General features: G+C 46.8%; 1 protein-coding gene across 1 annotated transcript; it reads right to left on the reverse strand.

Moving 5' to 3' along the window:
• Window positions 1-6166: 6166 nt before the first annotated feature.
• Window positions 6167-22407, reverse strand: CCR9 (C-C motif chemokine receptor 9). The gene is made up of 3 exons (XM_008526424.2): window positions 22227-22407; window positions 15867-15911; window positions 6167-8543 (listed from the first exon to the last, which is right to left on the reverse strand). Exons 2-3 carry the CDS (start codon window positions 15885-15887, stop codon window positions 7455-7457), a joined length of 1110 nt encoding a protein of 369 aa, XP_008524646.1. The 5' UTR covers window positions 15888-15911; window positions 22227-22407; the 3' UTR covers window positions 6167-7454.
• Window positions 22408-22712: the final 305 nt, after the last annotated feature.

A 22712-nucleotide genomic window follows, 5' to 3' on the forward strand; every position in this document is an offset into this window, starting at 1 on the left:
CTTGGCCAGAGCCGGGCGCGAGGCCAGCCCAGGTCTGAAGTGCAGGAAGCGGGACTCGTCTTGGTGTGAGGAACTGCGAGGCTGCTGTGTAAAGGGTATGAGGACAACAAGGAGTGGAGAATTAGGGCTGTTTCTGCGATCGTTCTACCACAGCATCAGATCATCTTCCCTTCCTGCATTTATCTTTTCACCCCAATTCTCACCGTCCTTCCGGAAAATGCTTGTCTTCTCATCTCCCTGGCTCTTTCTCTCTGCACATTAGTCAGCCAGGCAGGTGGGAGATTGAGTGATTGGGGTCATTGGAAGACAAGCTAACTTACAGAATAGCGGCTTGTGGTGGTTTTAAAACATGACCCCAAAGTTATTTGACACTCTTCCCATAAGAGGTGGGGTCTGTAGCCACTCTCCTGGATTCTGGGCCAGCCTGGCACTGCTCTGACCCATGCGGAACAGACAGAGTGACATCATGTGACTTCTGGTGCCAGATCAAAAAAAGACATGCAACTTCCCCCTGGTTCTCTTGGACCCTTGCTCAGGTGAAACCAGCCATGTAGGAAGTCTGAGTACTGTGAGACCCATGCTGAAGAGGTCGTATGTGGGCGCCCTACTTGGCAGCCAGCATCAACTGCCAGTCATGCGGCCTGACCCTGCCAGTCAAGCTTTCAGGTGACCACAGCCCCGGCCAACATCTGACTACACCACATGAGGGACCCCAAGCTAATGCCCAGCTGAGCCCTTTCCAAAGTTCTGACCCACAAGATGGTAAGCACAGTAAAATGGTTACTGTTTTATCTGCTAGGTTTTGTGGCAACAGTGACTGGGACACAGCTGAACGGAGTATAAGCAAGTTTGTAAAATCGCCTCTTTCGTTTAATTGTGAATGAGCCAAAAAGAGAATGCCATTTCAAAGAAAAACTTGTTTTATTGGATTACCCCTTATGCTTTATCATAGCAGATCTGACTCAAGTGTTGTCTACACATTCTCTTTCCACATTCTCACTTCCCATTTGCTCCTCACCTATGCCTCGGAAGCCGCTTGTATCGAGGCCACCACAAGCCTTCATAGGGCCACAACCAGAAATGCTCCCTGTCCTCATCTTCCTCAGCCTTTCAGTATCTCTCAACAGAAGTGACCACTGCTCCTTCTTGACCTCTCTCTTGCTTGGCTCCCACACTACCCCTCCTCTCCCATTTCTCTTACCTAAATGGTGGCTCCTTGGTCTCCTAAGCAGGCTCCTCCTCTATCCAGCCTCTAATAGGAGGTTCCTAGAGCTGCATCCTGGCACCACCCCCCCGCCTCTATTCTCTCTTGATCTCAGCACTTCCCGTCAGCACAATACCATCTTCATGCGGAAGGCCTGCAGATTTGTCTCCACCCGGGAACTCTCCTCTGAGCTCTCCTCTCGCATGGATAGCTAGGTGCCATCTCCACTTGGCTGGTTCTCAATGGAGCTCTGCAGATGCTTCCTGGGATTCACCCAGAACAGTCACATCATTGTGTTGGAGCTGAAAGACTGAGAACAGGCTTCTTGGTGTTCTGTTTATCAACTGCTGTGTAACAAATTACCCTAAAACTCAGTAGCTTAAAACAATAATAAGCGTTTTGTTACATCTCATGATTTTATGGGTCAGGAATTTGAGCAGGGCGTGGCTGGGTGATTCTTCGGTTCCATGTGGTATTGATGGAGGCCACTTAGTGGTATTCAGCTGATGGATGGGCAGGTCTTGTTTGTGAGAAAGGAGCTAGGGAAGATAGAGGCAGGGGACAAGGTGTGGGTGAGGGGGAAAGCCACCGCCAGGTGTTCTATGGCCCAGAAGTCTGCCCCAGCTTGGGGGCAGTGTCCTTGGACCTGCACACACGCATATACCTACATAGGAATCTGTGACTCCTTCGCAAAGGATTTGAGGCTCCACAGCTGTATGTGTTTGGGGAGGAGCCTAGGAAAGGGAGCAGGTAGGAATCTTCTTGAAACTGTGAGAAGGATGACGTCGTCCTTTGCTAGTGCACCCTCATTGCCCACTTTCGAAGGAGGGGTCAGCAGGGCCTCTGCTGACACCTGTCATCATTTAGAGTTCGCATTTAGTGGTATCTGAGAGAGTGTTGGCCAAGCCTATGCCCGTCCATCTTTGCATCCCCTGGGACTCGGCCTCGTACTTGGCAAATTGTTGATCCAGCCTCCAAAGCAATGGCTGGTTTGTCTGACCGTGGCAGGCAAGGTGGGATGGCATCATGCACAAAAGCCAAGGCTTGAGGACCAGATATACCAGGTTCATGTCCTAGCCTTACCAGTGACTAACTGCGTGACCTCAAGCGACTTACTTAACATCTCTGAGGCTCAGCCCCTTCATCTGTAAAACAGGGTTAATTATAGTTCCTGCCTGGCACAGAATAAACAAGCAGGGGGTGATGGCTGAAAGGTCCTGAGGGGAGACTGTGTCAGTCCTGTATATCACGGGGCCTGGCACGCAATTGTTGTGCAAGATCTCTTATGGTTGATTTAAGACGAGACAGGGCCTGTGCTCCCAGCCTTCTGAGATGAGTTCTGTGACTGATGCTTACCATGCTGCATAGCTGCTGGACACCCCATGCTGTTTACCCATTCAGTCTTAAATGGGCTCTTGGAATTGGCAGCCCCTGGTGAAAAGATTGTTGCCGGCTGACTTCTCTTTAAGCAGACACTGAGCTGGAGTTTGCGGTGCAAGATGTTTACTAGGGATCAACACCCATAAAGGGAAGTGGGAGGAAGCAGGATTGGGCAGAGGGAGATTAAACTGTGATGCAAATCTGACGAACCTCGGGTAGCCTGGCAGGAAGCTCTGGAGCAGACGCTGACTGTCGGAACGCCCCATCAGGCTGATTTTCTCTCTCCCCTGCCTCTCAGGCACTGGGTGCGTGTGGCCTTGGGTGACGAGGCTCTGGCCAGGGCTACTCTCTGCAGCAGAGGCAGACCTTGAAGGAACTGGCAGCTGGAGATTATGTGCTGACCACATTCCCTACAAGTTCTTTCCTAAGGGGCGATCCAGTTGGTGCATCTCCATTTGACCACTGATATTTCTTAGTTAGCTTGTGGTAGCAAAATTGAGTGTGACAAATAAGTAGATCAAGAGTGGAAAGAAACTCATAAAGAGTCACATGTGGGAGAGAGAGATTTGCTTGTGTTTTGTAGGCTTTTATAATATAAAAGTCAAAGAAAGACATTGAATGGGACATTAGCTATTTAGTTTGTCTGTACCAATAATATATAAATGATCAGAGAATACTCGCTGTCCCAAGAGGATGCTGGGCACAGACCTCAACTGTAACAGGAGGGGCAGATGTATGGGGAGGAAGAGACTGTATTGCAGAAGCACCATAACATCTTGGTTGTGATGATAATTCTAAAACCATGGTATTTATTAATCACACACAGTAAACAATTTGTCAAAGGAAGAGAGAGATTACTTTTGAGAATCTAAAATGTGCAAGGTGAGGGTGCTGGAGGCCATGATTATTTCCCTTCTTTCAAAGTCATTTAGAGCCCCTTGACCAAAGTGTCGGAGAAAGAGGAACAGCTCTAGTGGAGCGAGGTCAAATCCACCAAGGGGCAGAGATGCTCAGGCACTCAAGCCGGGGTCAGGATGCCTTTGCCCGTGCTTTGACCTGGACCCCATGGGAAGCTCTGACTTCTGAAGCCAAATCAGAATTAGAAGACCAAGCACACCTGTTCAAAGATTACAAACACAGAAAAACCATCTGGAAACATGTGACAGCTTTTCATTTATTGAAGAAGAAAGTCAATGTCCAGAGGTTTCATGCTGCATGACAGCCTTCGCTGTGTATTTAAGCCCATCATGGAAACACTGCTGGTAACCACCACACTGAGAGGGTGGTAGCCTCCAGTGAAGGGCGACCGGATCAAAATGGAAGGAGCTCACTCGCAGCTGGTTGCCTTTTCACACAGGTCTATTTGTAACAACTACCATGGGCAAATGGAAGAAATGATAACCACACACCCCTCTCACAGGAATGGGCAGGCAGTAATCCGAGCCACTCGCCAGCCATGGGAAGGCATTGGTGTCCAGTCCTACTCCAGCCAGCCCCTCCCTTGACCACAGCTGCATATAGGTCATTACTACCTGATGACATTACTACCCTAAGGACGTAATGTCCCGTTGCTCAAGGTTTCAGATCTTTATTTCTTTGAAGTTTTTTGGCAGCTGATTTTTGATACACAAAGAATAAATTTGAGGAATCACTAATTTTAAATTTTAACAAATTTGTTAGTTCTATATATTGTGTCTGCTACATACAAGGCATTGAGTGCAGGGTGAGTGTATTTGGCACATACCAGATCAGGAACACACACAAATCTGCTTGTCCAAGGGCTCACACAAAGAGGCTGCCATGTGTGCAGCTTATCCTGGGAACTCTCTACAAACCAGTTTATAAGCCACTCAAGGACACCAGTCTCGTGATTCTCAGCCAAGGGGGACCACCTGAGAGAACCTTTCATGCCACCTTCCGATATCTGAGTTCACGTGGCACTTGGCTTTTCCATATTGCTACACTGTAACCATCTTGAGGGAAAGGGCTATTGTATTCCTGTTATAAACTCAATGACTGGAAAAGGACTGGCTCATAGTATATACGCAAATGTTTGCTGAATGAATGAGTGAGTATTCTGTAGGCCTGAAAGACGGTCTCAAAAGACCAAACCTCTAGCCATCCAAGCTGACTACTTCAAAACCACAAAGCCCACTTGAATATGCATGTTGCAATGTGTGGACTTAAAGTTCATTTTTTTAAAAAATTTTTTTATAAAAAAGCTAATTTCTTTCTTGCTAATGAAAGCACATCATATTTCATTCAGTTTCTTAATTTTTCTGATTTATAGAGTTCCAGTAAAATGTTATGATATGCTATAATACTCTTTTTATTTTAAAAAATACTCATGTAGCATATTTTCTAGAAATGTTGGTCAGGTCACAACTTCCTCATGGATATTCCCGTGTCGACTCTCCCAACGTTTTTATCTTAAGATAAACCTGTTACTGAAACCTAGTTTAATTTGAATGTAAAATGGTCCTATTTATGCAGTCATTTAAAAACTAAGACAATTTGCCAACAAAGGTACTGAAAATCTTTAAAATATAGTACGTTGTAGCGCGTCTTTAATCCTACACTGAGTCTGCGTCAGGACTGAGAGGGTCCAAGAACAACAGTTGGACCCTAAAGGAGCTAGGCATGAGCATCGTGCGTTAGTGTGCAACGCAGGGTTCGTAGTTCTTGTGGTGTTCCCACATCTCCTTTCTTAAAAATCAGAGGGGGAAAGGCAGAGTCCCTGGCATTTTTTTTCCAGTAATGTACATTGGCCGAAGTCTTCTTTACCTATAAACCCCACTAAGTCTCCATCACGTGTCCCTGAGCTAACTCTACGCTGAGTGTAGATTCAACAAGTACAATCATGGCTCACCCTTCCTCCTTCCATCCCTCCCCCCATTCTCAGCTCCACTGGGACTCCCATGGCATAGAGTGTCAGAAACACAGGATCCAAAGGGCATAGAATGGAAAAGCCAAACTCAATTGTGTTCTCTCCACCTGACTGCACAGTGTTATTTAGGTTTGGCCCATGCTTATTGCTCATGCTTCCACGTTCCTCAAAAGATATCTGGGTCTTCTCCTGGAATTGGTGACCATATGGACAGCTCTCGCCATAGACCGGCCTAGGAGAAGTCATCCTCCCCTTGAGTGTAAGCGGTGCTTGCTGTCCTGGGGCCCACGCTGATGTGCTGGTCCCAGATCAATGCTTACTTGCCCCCACTGTGCACCACAGGTAGCATGTGAAGGTAGTGAGGCCTTTGTATTCCCCCGGCTCTCCCTGCTGCTGCCCATTTTCTACTCACTTTATTTCTCCCTAACATGTACTCTAGAAGTGGGCAGGGAGAAGGATAATGTGGCGGAGTCCATTACTTTTGTGTCCTCTTTGGAAGGGATGGCCTTGGCACTGAAACCAAAGTAACTGACAGCAACCTGGGAAGGTCAGATGCTTCCTCTGGAGCAAGTGGCAAAGCTGGGGTGGTTGATGGCGCCGCACTGATAGTCATCCCTGGAAATTCCACTGGGCCAACTGGGGACACTTGGGAAGTGAGTTTGACCAGAGGACAGAGAAAAACTGGCCAGCCAAGGTTGTCTTAAGGTATTTTGGAGATTTTATTTCCTTATCACAGTCTCTTATTCTTCATACTCCAATATGGCCATTTGACCTATAATTATACACATTTAAAACACAGAGATGGCAAAGAAAGTGACAAGTCATGGATATTTTTAAATGGTCATTTAAAAGCACTTTTCTAATATATAAAATGTCTTTAAATGTGATAAATTTGCCAAAGGGCTAAAAGAAAGACACAAAGCAAAAGTGAATTATACTACTTTTTTTTTAGCCTAAGATCTAAGTTGAAAGCTTCTCAACATATTAACACTGTACAGTACGAAAGAAGAAGCGTGGAGGCAAATATCACTCCAGCAGCCTCAGAAACAAGAAGGCCAAGAGGCCAGCCCGTTTTACAGGGAGCAGACAGAGCAGACCGATACAAAAGGCACCCGACGGAGTGAGCCCAAAACAGAGCCAGGGCCGGTCCCACCAACTCAGCTCTTAGTCTGCCAGCACCGACTGAGAGGACTACTTCCACGACACCGGTGGATGGGCTGAATCCTTGCCCAGGTCAACCCCGGAGCCGGGTGTGGAATCACAGAACCTCCAGCAGGACTCAGAAACGGGTTGAAGCCAACAGAATCCAGATGACTTGCTGGCATGGTCAGTTGCCCCAGGGACTCACTGATCAGTCCTGTCAATAGGTTCAAAACAGGAAAAAGGACCCTCGCTGGCCCAGAACAGATCAAGGAGACCAGAGGGGAATTAAATCTCAGGTTGTTTGGAAAGATTCTAGATCAAGAATCTATAAAGCCTGGCCTGAGTATCAGGCCCCAAAACCAGAAATTCTCCAAGATGGAAGTTTCCATGAAACCTTGTGCTTTCATGGACTATGGCAGTGGCCAGTGCTTCTGTGTCCCCTCTTGTAAGGGGTGGCATCAGAACTGAACCCACAGCAATTCGCAGTGCACTGAGAAAATCAAAGACCCCTCCAGAGGTCAACCATGTTAACACTCAGGCAAATGGCAGAGCCAGGATAGTCTGCAATGCTGTTCGTTAGTCCTCCTTTGAAAATTGCAGTTATTACAGTTGGGAGCCAATCAGCAGTCTCCTGGGATGGCCGGTCAATTTTGAAAACTCTGGCTTGGCACATTCTGACCAAAAGTAATAATGTTGTCCAAATTCATCTCTTTCTGATTTTTTTTTTCTTTTTCTCACTTCCTTTTCCTTCTTTGGTTTCCCTTTGGTCCTGTCAGTGGGGAAGCTGTATCCGTATTTCTAATTACTTCCGAAAGGACCACCCACCTCATAGACAACCCCTCAGAGGGAGAGAGCTCCCGAGGTTGTCTCCAGCAACATAGAAGACAGCTTCAAGCTTCCCTCTCTCCTTGTAAACGAAACCCACTGAGCCTGGCTGATGCAACCAAAGTTCTTCAGGGTTTTCACAAGATCCCGGCGGAATCTCTCACCCACAAAAACATAGAGAACAGGGTTCAGGCAACTGTGGAAAAAGGCAATGGTTTGAGTGACCTGGAAGCAGATGTCAATGTTGGTGGAAATGGCACAACTGGAAATGAACATGGCATAGGCGTCAATGGTCTGCACCAACAGAACACAGTTATAGGGGAACTGAGATAAGATGAAGACAGTAAGGACAGTGATGGTCACCCTCAGGGCCTTGTGCTTGGATGACTTCTTGGCTTGAATGAGAGTGTGAATAATGATGGTGTAGCAGCAAGCCATGACTACAAAGGGAAGGAAGAACCCCAGGATCACCTTCAGGGTCAAGACAGTCGACTTCAGTTTGGTACTCTCATCACTAGGGTAAACCATGGTGCAGATGGTAATGTCAGATTCCTCCTTGATTTGGCTGTACAGGATTTCTGGGATGCAGAGCATGGCTGCTACCACCCAGACAGTAAAGCAAACCATTTTGCTGTACAGAAGCCTTTTCTGCCTCCAGGTCTGCGCTTTCATGGCCTGAGCAATGGCGATGTACCTGTCCACGCTGATGCACATGATCAGCAGCACACAGCTGTAGAAGTTCATCTTGTACATGCTGTTTACCACTTTGCACATGAAGGTCTGGAATTTCCACTGGTCAGCAGCAGCAATGGCCCAGAAGGGAAGAGTGACAAGGAAGAGAAGGTCAGCGATGGCCAAATTCAAAAGGAACATGTCAGTCATGGTCTTCACTCTTGTGCAGTACCAGTAGACAAGGATGACCAGACTGTTGCCCAAGGCACCCACGATGAACACGAGCCAGTACAAGGGTGGGAGGAAGTAGCTGGCGAACTGCCTGACGTTGTTCTTCTTACAGAATAAGTCAGTGAAGTTGAAGTTTGCATAGTCATCCACAGAATATGTGGAGTGATAGATGTAGTCTTCGGACATATCAAGGTTAAGCATCTACAAGGAGACACAAAACGGCATTAGGTCAAGGACAATCTTAGAGGTCCTGTCTGATGGCAGAGGCATGGAGCACTTGACCCTTCCAATCCTAAATGGCTATGATAGGACAAAAGAAATATGTCTGTAGAAAGTGGGAATTCTGAGAGCATCCGCTTAGATCATAATGGATATATTTATTCCACAAATATTTGTTAAGCACCTACGATATATCAGGTGCTGTATACATGCTAAAGTTACGGTGGTGAATGAGTCAGACGTGGTTCCTGCTCTCATGGAACTTACCTACTCGTAGAGGGGGCATACAAACAAGTGACCAATTACAGGATGCGTGATGAATGCTCTGACAGGGTAGGAAAGAGTGCTTCAGGACCACTGATGGGCACGAACTTTTATCAAACTAAGAGAAGGAATCTGATCATCCCTCTCCCCTCTATACCACCCTCCCAAAAAGATCCTCAGGGCTCTTAAACTTTTCTGGGTCCAGATCCCTCTGAGTCTTCTAAAAGCCCTCTACTCCAGAAGCACCAACATACATGTACACACATGCGCACATCCACACGTACACACTCACATTCGTACACTCTCACATCCATGCACATACACAAGCATCAGAACAGGATACATGATTTTCAGAGTCCCTTATTCAAAATTTGTTAAGAATTTCAAGAAAGCAGAGGAGTAAGTCAGGCAAGTGGCACTTCTAAGCACGGAGACCTGTGCAACTGTACAAGTCGAACACCCATGAAGCCAACCCTCACAAGTACACATACGTACACACAAACACACAATGAACACACGCATTTACAGACACACCCACATGCGCACAAACATGCCTACACTAACGCTGACATGCACACATGTGTACACTCACACATATTCACACTCACGTATACCCACACTTTCAGACACATGAGCACACACCTTCACAATGAGCGTGTGCACACGCACGCGCACACACACACACACACCCTCATTACAATTTCAGTGGGTTCCGGCCCCGGAAGCCATCCTAGAACCCCTGCTAGGGGAGGAGGAAATAAGGGCTGGAGATGAGAACTCAGACAGGAGCCCTTGAGACAAGCCTGGGATGGGAGGGAATGGAGGAGAGGGCTTCGACATGGAGTGGAGACTCGGTCCTGCATCTGCCACTTCCCAAAGCGGTGCTCACAGCTCCTCAGACGCCCTCACTCCCCACCCAGAGCTCCCCGTAGGGCTCCCACATTCCCCCAGGGACCACCAGCTCTAGCTCCCTCGCCCTGAGGCACACTCCTTGCCAAATCTCATCTCTACCTTTATTTCTCTTCAGGCAAATGCAACAGTTGTTCAATTCGTCTGGATGCATTTGGACTAGAAGTAACCTCAAATCCACAATCGATTTTTATTCTGTTTTACATATTAAATATTTAAGTATAAATATTTAGTTTACATATTTAACTATTCATAGCGAAATAATACAATATCCTCTGCCAGCTTTCTGTTAGCTGGGTTCTCCCCATCTATATAAGTTATAATTTCCATCTGTTTCTAATAGCTTCAACCAGCATTTCCCAAACCATGTTTGGGGTGGAATATGAATGGTTAAATAGTTGAGAATCTCTGCATATCGCCTTCTTTGAAATTCACAATGCCTGTGAGCGCATCCAAGCCTCTGAAAAGGCCTGCAGAACTTGTTTTATTTTAATGGCACATTAGAGTAGCAAAGATTCTGCTAAGTCCTTCAGAAACTTTTGAATTTTGTTCAACAATGTTTCCTAAACGTATTTGAGCATGGGACCTCTTGCGTATGTTTGTTGAGTGCTTATTAAAATATCAGGACACACTGAGTTGACTGTTAAACGGCAGTAGGTGTCAAGAGGCTGTTGTCTCCTGACTTCTGAAGCTCTCATCAAGACCTGAGGGGCTGAGTCCATTCCATTTGGGCCCTGGCTGGTAGGAAGTACCAGGAGGACCCCAGGGAGGACACCCAAGTTGACTTGGACTACAACTAGGAAAATCTGGAATCTAGTCCAGACTCTGCCTGTAGCGTGTGACCAAGAGATACTTCTATTGCAAAGAGGGGGACCCTTGGGGACTGGATCTAGGAGATGGCTCTTTAGGACCAGGCAGCTAGAAATGGCCCGCTGCTGGAAGAGCTGAGCAAAACTCTCCCTGTTTTCTGTGTGCTTCATCCTCAGGCCTGATTCATCCGTTCTCAGTTTACATTTAAAGATTTCCCTTCCAGCCTTGGCCATTGTCTGGAAAGCGAGTCTGTTGGAAGGACAGAGCTCATGGGTGATACATATTTTAGTGAAGATGCCAGGAGAATTTGGCCAAAGCTGGACGTGGGTGCCAGGCATGGTCATGGCCCCCTGGGAAGGTCATCCCCTAAGAGGTGGGGTCTGAGTAGACTTTGAGCAAAAAGAAGCACTCTTAGGGCGGAAAGAAGAATATGAAGGGCGCGGAGACCCAAAAATGGGGATCACTGTAGATGTAAGAGGTTGGGAGGATGACATTTTGGAGAAAGTCAGTAAAACCATGCAGACGAGCAGGTGTCAACTGTGAATCCACATGATGAGTAGGCATGAAACTGCTTTCATAGGGGTTTGTTTTTTCACTTTTTTTTTTGGTCAGATAGCTTTAATAGACTCTCACATGAGACTGAGCCCAAGGCTGTGAGGTAGGGAGGCAAACAGCATCCCCATTCACAGATGCAGCCCAAAGGGTCTCACAGAGGGGACCTCAGGCAGTCCCAGTGTCCCGAGAGACCCCACTGTCTCCACAGCCTGGTGGAGGTCACCGCATCCCGCCTGAAGCACAAGGAGTGTGTTTTCTTGTTGGGGGAGGGTTGGAGGACCCAGTGCTTCAGCATAGAATTACATTTAGTTAGGAACTCCCCAGACATGTTTTAAAAGTGGTTTTATTTACTCACAAAAAAACTGAATTTGTATAAATTTTGCCAAGACCGCATTTGTTGAGAAGACCAAGGTGAGCCTATACCATCTTTACAAGTTCAAAGCTTTGGCCATCTTAATGAGGCTAACAGAGCAAGAGTTCACGTCCCAGGCTAGAGGAATCCTGGATAAACATGTCCCACTCCTGTCAGGACTCATGGTCATAGCTTTGTACATGCCTGCTGGGTAAATGTCCTCTGGATCTTAGACACAGAATCCTTTGAAAATCTCCCAGGAGATGCACATGTCAATATTTACCAATGTGTCTTATTCACTACCTTTGGAATACCTGCTGCTATATTTAACCCTTGAGCTTCCAGGTCAGGGCAGGTCCCTTTTTCGCATGACGGACACCAGGCTTCCAGGAGGAATTCGGAGGTTGCAAAGCCAGTCCTTCCAGCCTCCTTGCTCTCGGTGTTGTGTCCTAGAGACACTGCTCTTGCTGGAGAAGCTACCTACCAAGGCTGTTCTCACAGCCTGGGCCAGGAAAAGATCTGGAGAGAGGATGAGCAAAAGACCTGAAATCCACACACTTTCTACCCCATGTTCCCTCCGAGAGCACACGCTGGAGCCATCTAGCGTGAGCACTTCATAGAGTGACTTCCCGCACGCTGCCCTGGCTTTATTCCCAGGGTCTGCAGTGAGGTGAGATCTAAGGTGCTGCCCTGTGCAGCCCACTCTCTCTGCTGAGGGGGAGGGGTCTCAAGGGTCTTGTCCGTATAGCCCTGCGTCCTGCACATTAAGACCTACCCTAGACCTTTATTTGGCATTTAAATCCACAGAAGGTATAAAGAAAGACTTTTATCTCTCTTGAAGAACAGGTGAGGGTTTTTTTTCTCATGAACCATATGAATTTTATGACTGATCTGGATTCCCTTTTTAAATTGGGAAGCTCAGCCAAATTTATAGCCCAATTACAGTAACCAGACAAGACCTTTTAGACCAGCACCGTCTACTAGAAATATAAGGCAAACCACAGGTTAAGTTTGCATTTTCTAGTAGCCACATTAAAGAAGTAAAAAGAAACAAGTGGAACTCATTTTAATAATGTATTTTATTGAAACCTAACATAGCTAAAATATTATCCTTTTATTATATAAGCAATATAAAAATTATTGGGCTATTTTACATCCTTGTGTGTAAACTGAGTGTATTTTACATGACAGCACATAGCAACTGGAGCAGCCACATTTCAGGTGCTCAACAGGCCACATGGCTGGTGGCTGCCTCACCAGACAGCACAGCTTTAGGATGGAACCCCAGCTCTAACTCCTCTCGGTCTTTTCTCCCTATTCAATCAATTTCCTCTGACCCCATTTTAATTTACTTTTTTTTTCCTGTTCTGTTGTACGTGTCCTCCTAAAGTGCCTCCAGTCTGTGATGGAACATGAAGTGGGCAGGGATAGGGTTATACAGGGCCCTCTTGTTCCTAGAAAATGTCCTGGCCCTCCTCTCTGAAGGGGCTGACCAATTCTCATTCATATCTTATTGAAATGTCTAGAAATATCCTTACCGAAGGTTTCTCTTACTGTGTTTCTTACCAAACTATGTCGTTCTCAGACCTTCTTAAAAACATGAAGTCTTTACCAAAGCTACACCACTATTCACAGATGTCTGAGCAGGATGTCAATTCTTCTTTCGCGTGAGGAGTGATCAGTGTTAGGGGAAGGAGAGGCCCGGACCTGGCCAGGACGGCGTCTTTGTGAAAATGTGACTGTCTCATTCCTGCCTGGACTGAGACAATGGCACGTTTACAGTGTAATTGTTCATTCATCCCACAAATACTTACTGAGCGCAGTCTATGTGTCAGGCAAGGAAATGACTTCCAAAGGACCCCATTCGTGTGGATGATGGACACAGAAATGGAGCAGGACACTGGCAAGCTCCCCAGCCCCGGGCCGGGCCCTCCCGTGAGGCCGGCAGATGGGCCGGGGTGAGGTGGGCCGGGAGAGCGCGAGGCCTGTTTGCTGCTCGCAGGTCTTGACGGCAGCTCCACAGCTCAGAGCCAGGGCAGCACCGAGCCAGGGCGCATTGTGGGACAGCCGTACCACTCCTAAGGAGTAGTAGGGGCTACTTAATTTGGGGATTTATTTCATTTATTTTGGATGATTTTTAGCATTTTGATCAAGGGAAAAAAATTCGTGCACAGCAGTCATAGATTTGAGTAAAGAAGGGAATGTGTGCAGCAGCGTGCCAAGTGGCCAGCCCAGGACTCGGCTACGGGGGCTGCCTCCTCCTTCTCACACAGGCTTTTGTTTCTGCTCGGGATAAAAAATTTTGAAACCTCAACAGGTTTAGAATGATTTTGAGATCTTAAAGACCACCAGGTCCAACCCCCTTGTCTTAGAGAAGATGAGACAGAGGAGAGGAATAGAAATGTTCTGCACGAAGCCCTCAGCCGCTGGGGGGAGGTCAAGGTCAGGCCAACCCCCACCCTCTCAGTCTTAACCTGGGGCACTTTTAACCCCTTCGAACCCAAAGCCCTGCTCTCCATGTTCTGATGTTGTCGAAGTGGCCAGGACAAATCTGAGCTGCAGCATCTGGGTGCCCAGCACTCGGGGCGCCCAGACAGAGCAGCTGTCAAGTGCCATTCCCCCCCACCTCCCCCGAAGACTATGGAGCAGCAGAGGACACCTGGCGCCTTCCTCAGCCCAGAGCAGCCAGGAGCTGCCTTTCGCTGGGGGCAAACCTCAGTGCACAGCCAGGGCAAGGGGCCTGCCTGTCCACTGATGGCCCTGGCAGGCTCTACCCAGTACCACAGGCCCTGGCTCCCATGCAGGTGTGTCCTCCTCCCCTAGGGAACCCTTGGACTCGGAAGCAACAGCCCAAGCATCCAGGGTTGTGCAGCTACTGGAGGAGGAAGAAGGTCTCCAGAGCTTTCTGAGGCCTTCCTCACTGACTCCTGTTATCTCTGGAAACCTCCACCAGCTCCAGGCCCCCTCATTCCCACCTCTGAGAAGAGGACAGGGCAGAGGGCAAAGGCTGTGTCCCCCATTCTTGCCTAGCAGCAAGGTGGGTCCCTGGGTAGAGGGATGGGATAAGAGGGAAGATGGGGGCAGGGCAGGAAGTGAATTCCTTAGGAGCAGTGGCAGTTGGCGTTGGCAGGAGCTGCTGCCAGGACACTCTACCCTACACTTGGGGAAGTATTAAACCCAACAGTGAGACTTGATTCTCGGTGCCTTTGACATTCATCCACAGGAAGCCACCCAGTGAAGCCGAGAGCGCTGAGAGCACCCTCATAGCCATTTCCCAAAGAATGTGGGAGTCGGGGCCACAGTGGTCCCATCTTTTCTGCATTTAAATGGTGCTGGGCGCCTCTGACCACAGAAGGTCATTATTGGGGTGCATTTTTTTCCTCCATGGGGCTGCCTTGCAGAGTTTGGATATTTTCCAAGATCCCAAATGAGAAGACCGAATGACGGACAGTCTCCAGAGCTGCCCCGGCTCTGCCGCCCCAACCTGGCTGTTTCCACCGCATCAGGGATGAAGGGCAAGTTCTAACTAAGGAGAACGGAGGGGTCTAAGTCCGGTCAGGAAAATAGACTTACCTCATTGCCTCACCAGGACTAAATTCATTATCTTTTTTTGTTGTTATGGATATGCGACTGTACATATGCAATTCTAAACATCATTAGCATAGCATGAATGATTTACTTGAGGTCAACCATTCCAACCACAGCTCTCCACAGACCAGGGAAACCTATAATGTACTGAGAGGGCAGTTTGTTAGCTCCGCTAAGATGGCTTGATTCCAGTTATCTACATGTAAAACTCAGATTTCCCTTTGAGAAAAGCAAAATTAAAACCTTTCAATATTTTTGTGAGGCATTTATGAATATAGCAAAAGCATAAGAATTTTATTTGATTCTATAATTGATTACATTTGGCTATAAAACCACAAATGATTCTCTGGGTAATGACTTCACTAAATTTTGTTAGCCTCTTTGTCTCTTTCTGAAAAATATATACCATTATGTGTTTTTTGTAAAGCCTTCGTAATGTTACGTAAGAAATACAACTAAGGTGCCCACCATCGGTCTTTTAAAAACAAATTAAATGGATGCTCTCTTGCCCTCTTTTGTCTGAATTTCAGAACAGGCACATGGAACTAAGCACATCCTAGTTAAAGATCATAAAAATCCTTACATATTAATAAAATGCAAAATAGCATTTTCCTCTGCCTTCACAACATACCCCTAAGCACATCTGGCGCTCGGCGTGTGCAAAGCCCTCTACACAGCGCATTGACCAGCCCTGTATGGAACACTGCTGAGCAGAGATCTTACCCTGGGAAACCACACAGAGAAATCCTCCCCCACAGTGGATTCCTTCCCACACCCCCAAATGAGGCCAGAAGAGAGTGCATTTTGAGGAGCGTGGCTGTACTCACTGTGAATTCTGTGGGGGCCATGGTGGGTCAGATGCAAACTTGCTTCTGGAAAGAGAGGACAGAAATAAAAAAGAGGATTGACTTGTCAATGAATAGTAATAAACACCTAAGATGGAGATTCAATGTTAAATCTGTTTGTTCTCATGAAAAAAAAAAAAAAATCTCAAGCAAGAGTTACAGTCTCTGTCATAGTGATGTCAAGTCAAGTGGTCTAGATTGCAAAATCATCTTGTTTGTTTCCATAGAAATAAAAGACCCCTCCTCTGAGAACCCTGGGGGCTTTACCATTTGCCCAGCACGTCCGTTTCCATTAGTTCATTTTCTCTTGACTCAACTTCTCTATCAGGGTCTGTTTTGCTGAATGCCCCCAGCCCCCCATTTTATCAAGCAGGGATTCCTAAAGATCACAGGGCAGCAGTTGATTTGAGAATGCTCTGGGCCTGGACTCCACAGGGGAAGGGCGTCTGGGTAACCAGGTACAGGAACACGGGGGTGGGGTGGCTTCTGCCAGCATTGGGGTCCCTCTTCCAGAGGGGCCCAGCACCCAGCGCCTACCTGCACGCTCGTTTACAAGCTCAGGGCAGGAAAATGGGCCATATGTTCTCTGTACCCCTGACTCCAGCAGGAGAAGGAAGATCCAGGTCTGTTTACCAAAGCAAAGGTAGTGCCCAAAGCAAGGGGCCCCGAGCTGACTGAAATAACGCTTGCTGTTGTCTCCACGTGTTTCGAATCTCTGTAAAACCCACTCCTATTGGACCAAGGGAACAACAGCCTGACTCTCTTCAAGGAAGGGGTCTGTGCCTGAGCCAAGCATTTCCTTTTACCCCTCTAGGAAGTATATGTCAAAGAAAGATGTCCAGCACTACACTCCGAGGTTCTAGAAGAAACTACACTCCTTCATAAATCCGTTCCTAACCTGTTGTTGTCCTTTCCGTAACACAAGGTCACGGCTCACCCTGCTTTCTGAAAGTGCAGTGGTTTTCAACACATCACTTGTGTTGAACGTGTGGTACAGCCAAGTTGGGAAACCGTTTTTCAGTTTCTTAAAAAGTTAAATATAAACCTACCCTGTGATCTAATCATCCCACTCCTAAATATTTACCTAAGAAAAGCGCAATCGTATGTCCACACAAAGACGGACTTACGAGTGTTCCAAGCAGCTTTATTTGTAATAACCAACTACTGGAAACCAGCGAGATGTCCATCGGGTGTCGTGAATGGATAAGAAACTGTAACATCCATACAATGGAACAGGAATGAGCGACGGATACACACGGCAACGTGCATGAATCTCAAAATCATTATGCTAAGTGAAGAAGCCAGACAAAAAAAAAGTACATACTGTGTGATTCTACTTATATAAAATTCCAGAAAACACAAACTCATCTACAGTGACAGAAAGCAGCTGAGTGGTTTCCTGGCAGAAGGGAGAAGGGGAGGGCAGGGCAGGAGTCCAGGAGGGGTGCCAGGGCGCAAAGGAGGCTTCGGAAGGCTCACTGTATGCAGTGTGATGGCTTTACAGGTGTGGATGTACGTCAGAGCTTAGATTCTGCACTTCAGATATTTGCAGTTTATTGTAGTTGGACCTCAATAAAGTGGTTGAAGTGAAGAAAGAGAAAAAAGCGACATCTGATGAAAACCTTCTGGGTTTCTTCTCTCCTCAGAATCATATGTAGCTGTTAGCAGGCAAGGGGAAAGGCAGCCAGAGCTGCCTCCTGCAGCCTTCCTGCCAGCAGCTTCTCAGAAGTGCCTTGTGCTGTTCTACAGAAACTGAGGGCTCAGGATGAACCCGTGGTTTCTTGTTTTGGTTTTCGTTTTTGTGAGGAAGATTGACCCTGAGCTAACATCCGTGCCAGTGTTCCTCTATTTTGTAGGTGGGACGCTGCCACAGCATTCCTTGATGAGCAGTGTGTAGGTCCACGCCCAGGATCTGAACCCACAAACCCCAGGCCGCTGAAGCAGAGCATGTAAACTTAACCACTACACCACCAGGCTTGCCCCTGAACTTGTGTTTTTTAAGAGTAGATTAGATGAGATTGATGGATGGCTAGATAGATAGGTAGACAGCTAGGTAATCTGTGTGTAAATGTGTATGCGTTTGTGTCTCACGTACGTATTTCCTGGCTCTGTCTGCGGAGAGGGCCTAATAGCAATGACACAGTAGAATGAGCACCTAGTGCCCAGATCTTGGTTTCTAAATACCTTTCTCCACCAAAAGGAACCAGGACTCCTTGGAGAAATGTCTGATTCCAGAGCTAGGCAGGGAAATGACAAGACTAACCTGAGCAAGAACATGCTCAAAGGATCATGAAGACTTATCAAAAAGACAGAGGAGCCAACTTGACAAGGCTCCTACTAGCCAAACTGAGGCGATATGAGCATCAACTTAAATAATGATAGCAATAATTATAGCACAGTCAATGAAATGAAGATTCATGAACCCATATTGAGGAACATAAATGAATAAATAAATAAATGAGCAGAGAAAGCTCTTCTTATAGTGCCAATTAATAAATATAGAAGGAATGATGGAATTAGAAAAGTCACCAATGGACGCTGAAGTCAGTGGGTGAACATTTGATGAGGAACATGATATTTACCTCATCTCAAAGGATTTCCCCCCACATACATATTGTCCCATTGACTTTATCATTGTCTCTCTCCCTATTTTTTTTTTCTGAATCATGCTCTAAAAAAATGAAATATTTTTTTAAATGCCCAGTTAAGTTTGGAAGATCTCAACTCAGCTAATTTACTACAGCTTGGGGAGAAGGGGGTATGGGTTTGGAGACATTGATCAGAAAACATTTCATGTATTTCTAGTACCTGTGGCTTATGTCACCTCCTTTTTACTTACATGAAGAGACTGAACATTAATCAGATAATATCTGAGAAAACGAATTCCCAAAGAAAGAAGCCGCATAAAGAAGAAAGAATGGCTTTGGCTGTGGTTAGTTATAACTAGTTTTAGGTTGAAAATAGGGATTGCTGATAATGATAAGGATAAGTTTGGGAAAAGACCTCTACACTGCTGTGGGGAGTATAAATGTTTGTGACCTTTTTTGGAGGATTAATCCAAATCTGGCAAAATTTACCAAACATAACAGCTCTGACCTAGCAGTGCACCTGCTGGGAACGTGCCCGACTGGCATTCTCACAAAAGAACGTAAAGGTACATGTACAGGCATATGTTGCAGCCTCTTTTTTTTTTTGCAGAACAAAAAAACGGGAAACAACCTAAATATCCAGCAACTGGCAATCTTCTGATACATCCATTCAATAAACCACATATAACCAGTAAATAGAATAACATAGATCTCACACCAATACAAGCAGGTCACCAAGATAATTAGGTAAAAATGCAAGGTGTCGAAGTTATGTTGCATGATCTTTTAAAACATATATAACAGGTTACACACTTCGCTGCTGGTCAATACCGAAATATTTTCTGGAAGGAACTTGAACAACAATGACCAGTGGAAAGTGAGACTTTCATTTTTTCTTTTAGGTTTTGTAAACTATTTAAATATTTTACTTTGTGCATGAAATTTTATTTTAAGAACTATCATAAAAATAACTTCTCTGCTTTTTTGTTTTTTTAAAAAAATTAAGTCCCAGTGCTCTTTTGTTCCTTATACCTGTTTGCAGAACTTGTCCAAAGGAGGAACTCACAGCCTCCTCCAGCCAGCCTGGAAAGCAACTAGCACCAAAAAAACAAGTCTAGTCATTAAATTCGCTGAGGCTAATTTTTGAAATGTGAAATACAAAGTTGATCTTCCTTCCATTATCAATGTGTTCCTAGCTCAGAAAATTTGGAGACAGCCAAAGAATAAAAATGAAACCTGTTCCTCCCTAGACGCCCCCCGACAAAGACACTGCTGGCGGCCTTTCTATTTCTCTCTACTCTTTGTCAGAATACTTTTCAAATATTTTCTTCCACAAACCCCAAAGTCTCAGAGAGTTTCGTTTTCTTCTTGCCCCTGAGAAGGAGGGAAAAACACAGGGTTGGGGGGGAACCCACATATGACAGAATATACTGAAAGCAAGGCACCTCTCAACGGTCTGTTGGGAGCACACTGGTGTTTGACTCAGCTCTGCCCCAAATCTCTCCCCTCACCACTCAGTGTGGCCTCATTATGGGCCCTGCGGCTGCTCAAATCTGAAAAGCCTGCCCCTGTTTTGCAGCAAAGTGGGGTGAGGTGGGAGGAAGCACAATGGACAGAAGTGAAAGCCCCCGTCTGTCCCTTGGTCCATCCCTTTCTGCCTGTGGGACCTTGGCAAGAAGTGGCATGCCCTCCCTGAGCCTGGGTCTCCTCGTCTGTAAGTGGAGGGGATAGCCCCGCTGACTGCAAGGGCTTGTGTCGAGGGTCTAGTGCCGTGCTGTGCTTGACTGCTCTTTGCAGAAGTCAGAAAGCTACGTGAGAAGGAGGGAACACTCTTCATCCCACAGCTCACTTACTCAGAGTGCCTTGACACCTGATACACTTGCTTGGCTTAAACACTGTAGAAGACAGGAGCCATGTCCTCAAGAAGCTTGCGCTCAGGTACAGTAGATACGTCATGGCTGCAAATACCAACAATGGTAAATGCTATGAAATGCTTTGGGAATTGGGAGAAGGAAGTCGTGTCACCAGCACTGGGGAAACCCAGGAGTGCGTCATTGAGGAGGTGACATTTTTACTGGCCCTTGAAGGCTGGAGAGCATGGGGACATGCAATGAAGGGAGAGAACACTGTTCCAGGGCAGGGAAACATATCAACGAAGGCAGAAAGGCCAGAAAGCGTGAAGTGTGTACAGGGGCCTTGGAGGAAGAGGAAAGGGAGACAGCTGCAAATTCTCCAAAAATGGAAAGTCCCTATTAGAAAGTTAGCCTGGAACCCGTTACTATCCAATCGTCATTTTTCTATTCTCTACTGTCCTTAAGTAAGCAACCTGAAATCAGGATGGAGCCACTGTGGATGCAGCAACTTCCCACATCCACAGCCCCCACTGCTCAAAGTAGCCCTGTGAATGGGATACAGATACCACTGTGAGTCAGAAGCGCGGGGCCTTACTTTGGTCTTTATCCAACTGGCTACACAGAGACTGAACCATCCCTTGCATTTTTTGGTAGCTCTGCTTTCTTCACCCTGCACAAAAGCGGGGGCTCTGAGCTGTCTATGAGACCATCAGCTCACCAAGCTTGGGTCAGGTGCCCCCATCCCACCTCTCAGTAGTCACAGCTCTGGGCTGGGGGGCTTCCCAGTGCGAGCCTGTGAGTGGGATGCACACAGGGGGCTTCAGAGCAGATAGACAGATATTGGAAGAGAGAGGCTGTGGAACTCCAGGTGTTGAAATGGCAGGTTAACTTTGGTTTGTTCAGTGAAGGGAGGGAGGAGACGGGCTCTCACAGACCGGTTGCTGGACCCGATTTCCAGTTCAGCGCTCACACCAACTCACCTGACACGCCAGCCGTCCAGGCAGCAACGGTTAATTGAGGACTAAAGAGGGGGCATGTTTAAAGGACGAACAGTACTCCCTGATGAGTCATTTAAAGTTAAGTAGCTTTGCTTTGTTCTGATTAGAAAGGAGCATTTTTACAACGTACCAAAAAAAATCCCGAAAAAGCAAACATATGTAATGAAGAAAATAAAACTCCTTAAACACCCCTTTACCTGGGTTAGCCATCGTTAACTTTCTGAGATACATCCTTTTAGACTTTTACTCTGCGACACAACCTCACACACACACACACACACACGCACGCACACACTCGTAATGGTAAGGGAATCAGACCCCACAAGCAATTTTCCATCTTGCTTTCTAGGGACCAGCCTTTCGTGGACCGCTTTTAATGCTAGTTCCACATGGAGCTGTGTCGTCAGATTGGATGGCTGCTGAGTATTCCATTGTCTGCATATGTCCCAGTTCATTTAACCAGTCAGCTCTTGCTACAAAGTTTGCTAGTTTCTAATCTTTTCACTGCGACAAAGAATGCTGCCCCATACATCCTTTCCATGGGGCAATCTCTCAGACCCAAGGACCTCATGGGGACTTCACTCTCCCAACCCATGGCCACTTTCTTCTCACCTGTCCCTAGCACCTGCTTCTCCCTCCATGAAGGTACAAATCGCAGACCAGGCTGCCTTGAACCTAAGCTTCACGTGTGTGGGTGGGAGGGAGGCTCATTACTCACCCTGGAAGCCCGGGAGGGCACCAGCTGATCCGCCTTTGCCTCCCTCGCCATTTCTAGCAAAGCACCTGATGCTCATGACCACTGAACAAATGAGTGAAAGCTTGGATTCTAGGAGCCGTCGTGGCAGCACACAACTGAGGGCACAAGTGACACCGGGACAGAAGAGGAGGGAGGGAGATACTCACGGCGGAGGGCAGCGTGAGAGGCTCCGGGAGAAGGCGGCCCCACCAGCTGTGTGTCTTGGGGAGACGGCTGGCTTGCTCTCTGCCTGGGATGAGGGATAAGCCTTCTATGAGTTCTGAACAAACAGCTACCCAGTAAAAACACCAGAAAGGAAGCCAGGCCACCCCTGCCTGTGCTGTCACTGGTGGGGTGGCTCAGGAGGGTGGGGAGTAGGGAGTCACCAGCTGCAGCTTCTAGCAATCAGCAGAGTTGATGATTTGCAACTAGAAATGGAAAGCTGAGAATTGCAGGGCTAAGGGAAACCATCCTCTCTGAAGATGCATGTAGAGACTGATAATGTAAGAACAATTTCTTTTCCTAGACAGCACAGCTACTTACAGCGAAAGCCTTGTCAGGCTTGCTAAAAGTGTGCATTCATAAGCTTTCTTTGAGTGGTGGTGTCTGAACAGGCCTGTGAGGGATTAGCATCCCCAGCACTGTCCGTCACA

Source organism: Equus przewalskii, chromosome 15 (assembly GCF_037783145.1).
Source record: "Equus przewalskii isolate Varuska chromosome 15, EquPr2, whole genome shotgun sequence".
In the NCBI taxonomy this organism is placed as follows: Eukaryota; Metazoa; Chordata; class Mammalia; order Perissodactyla; family Equidae; genus Equus; species Equus przewalskii.

Coding starts and splice junctions, on each gene's coding strand:
- CCR9 (XM_008526424.2), bottom strand. CDS start 15,887: ATGGCCCCCACAGAATTCACA. Junction 8,544..15,866: donor TGGCCCCCACAGAATTCACA/GTGAGTACAGCC, acceptor GTCTCCTTGTAG/ATGCTTAACCTTGATATGTC.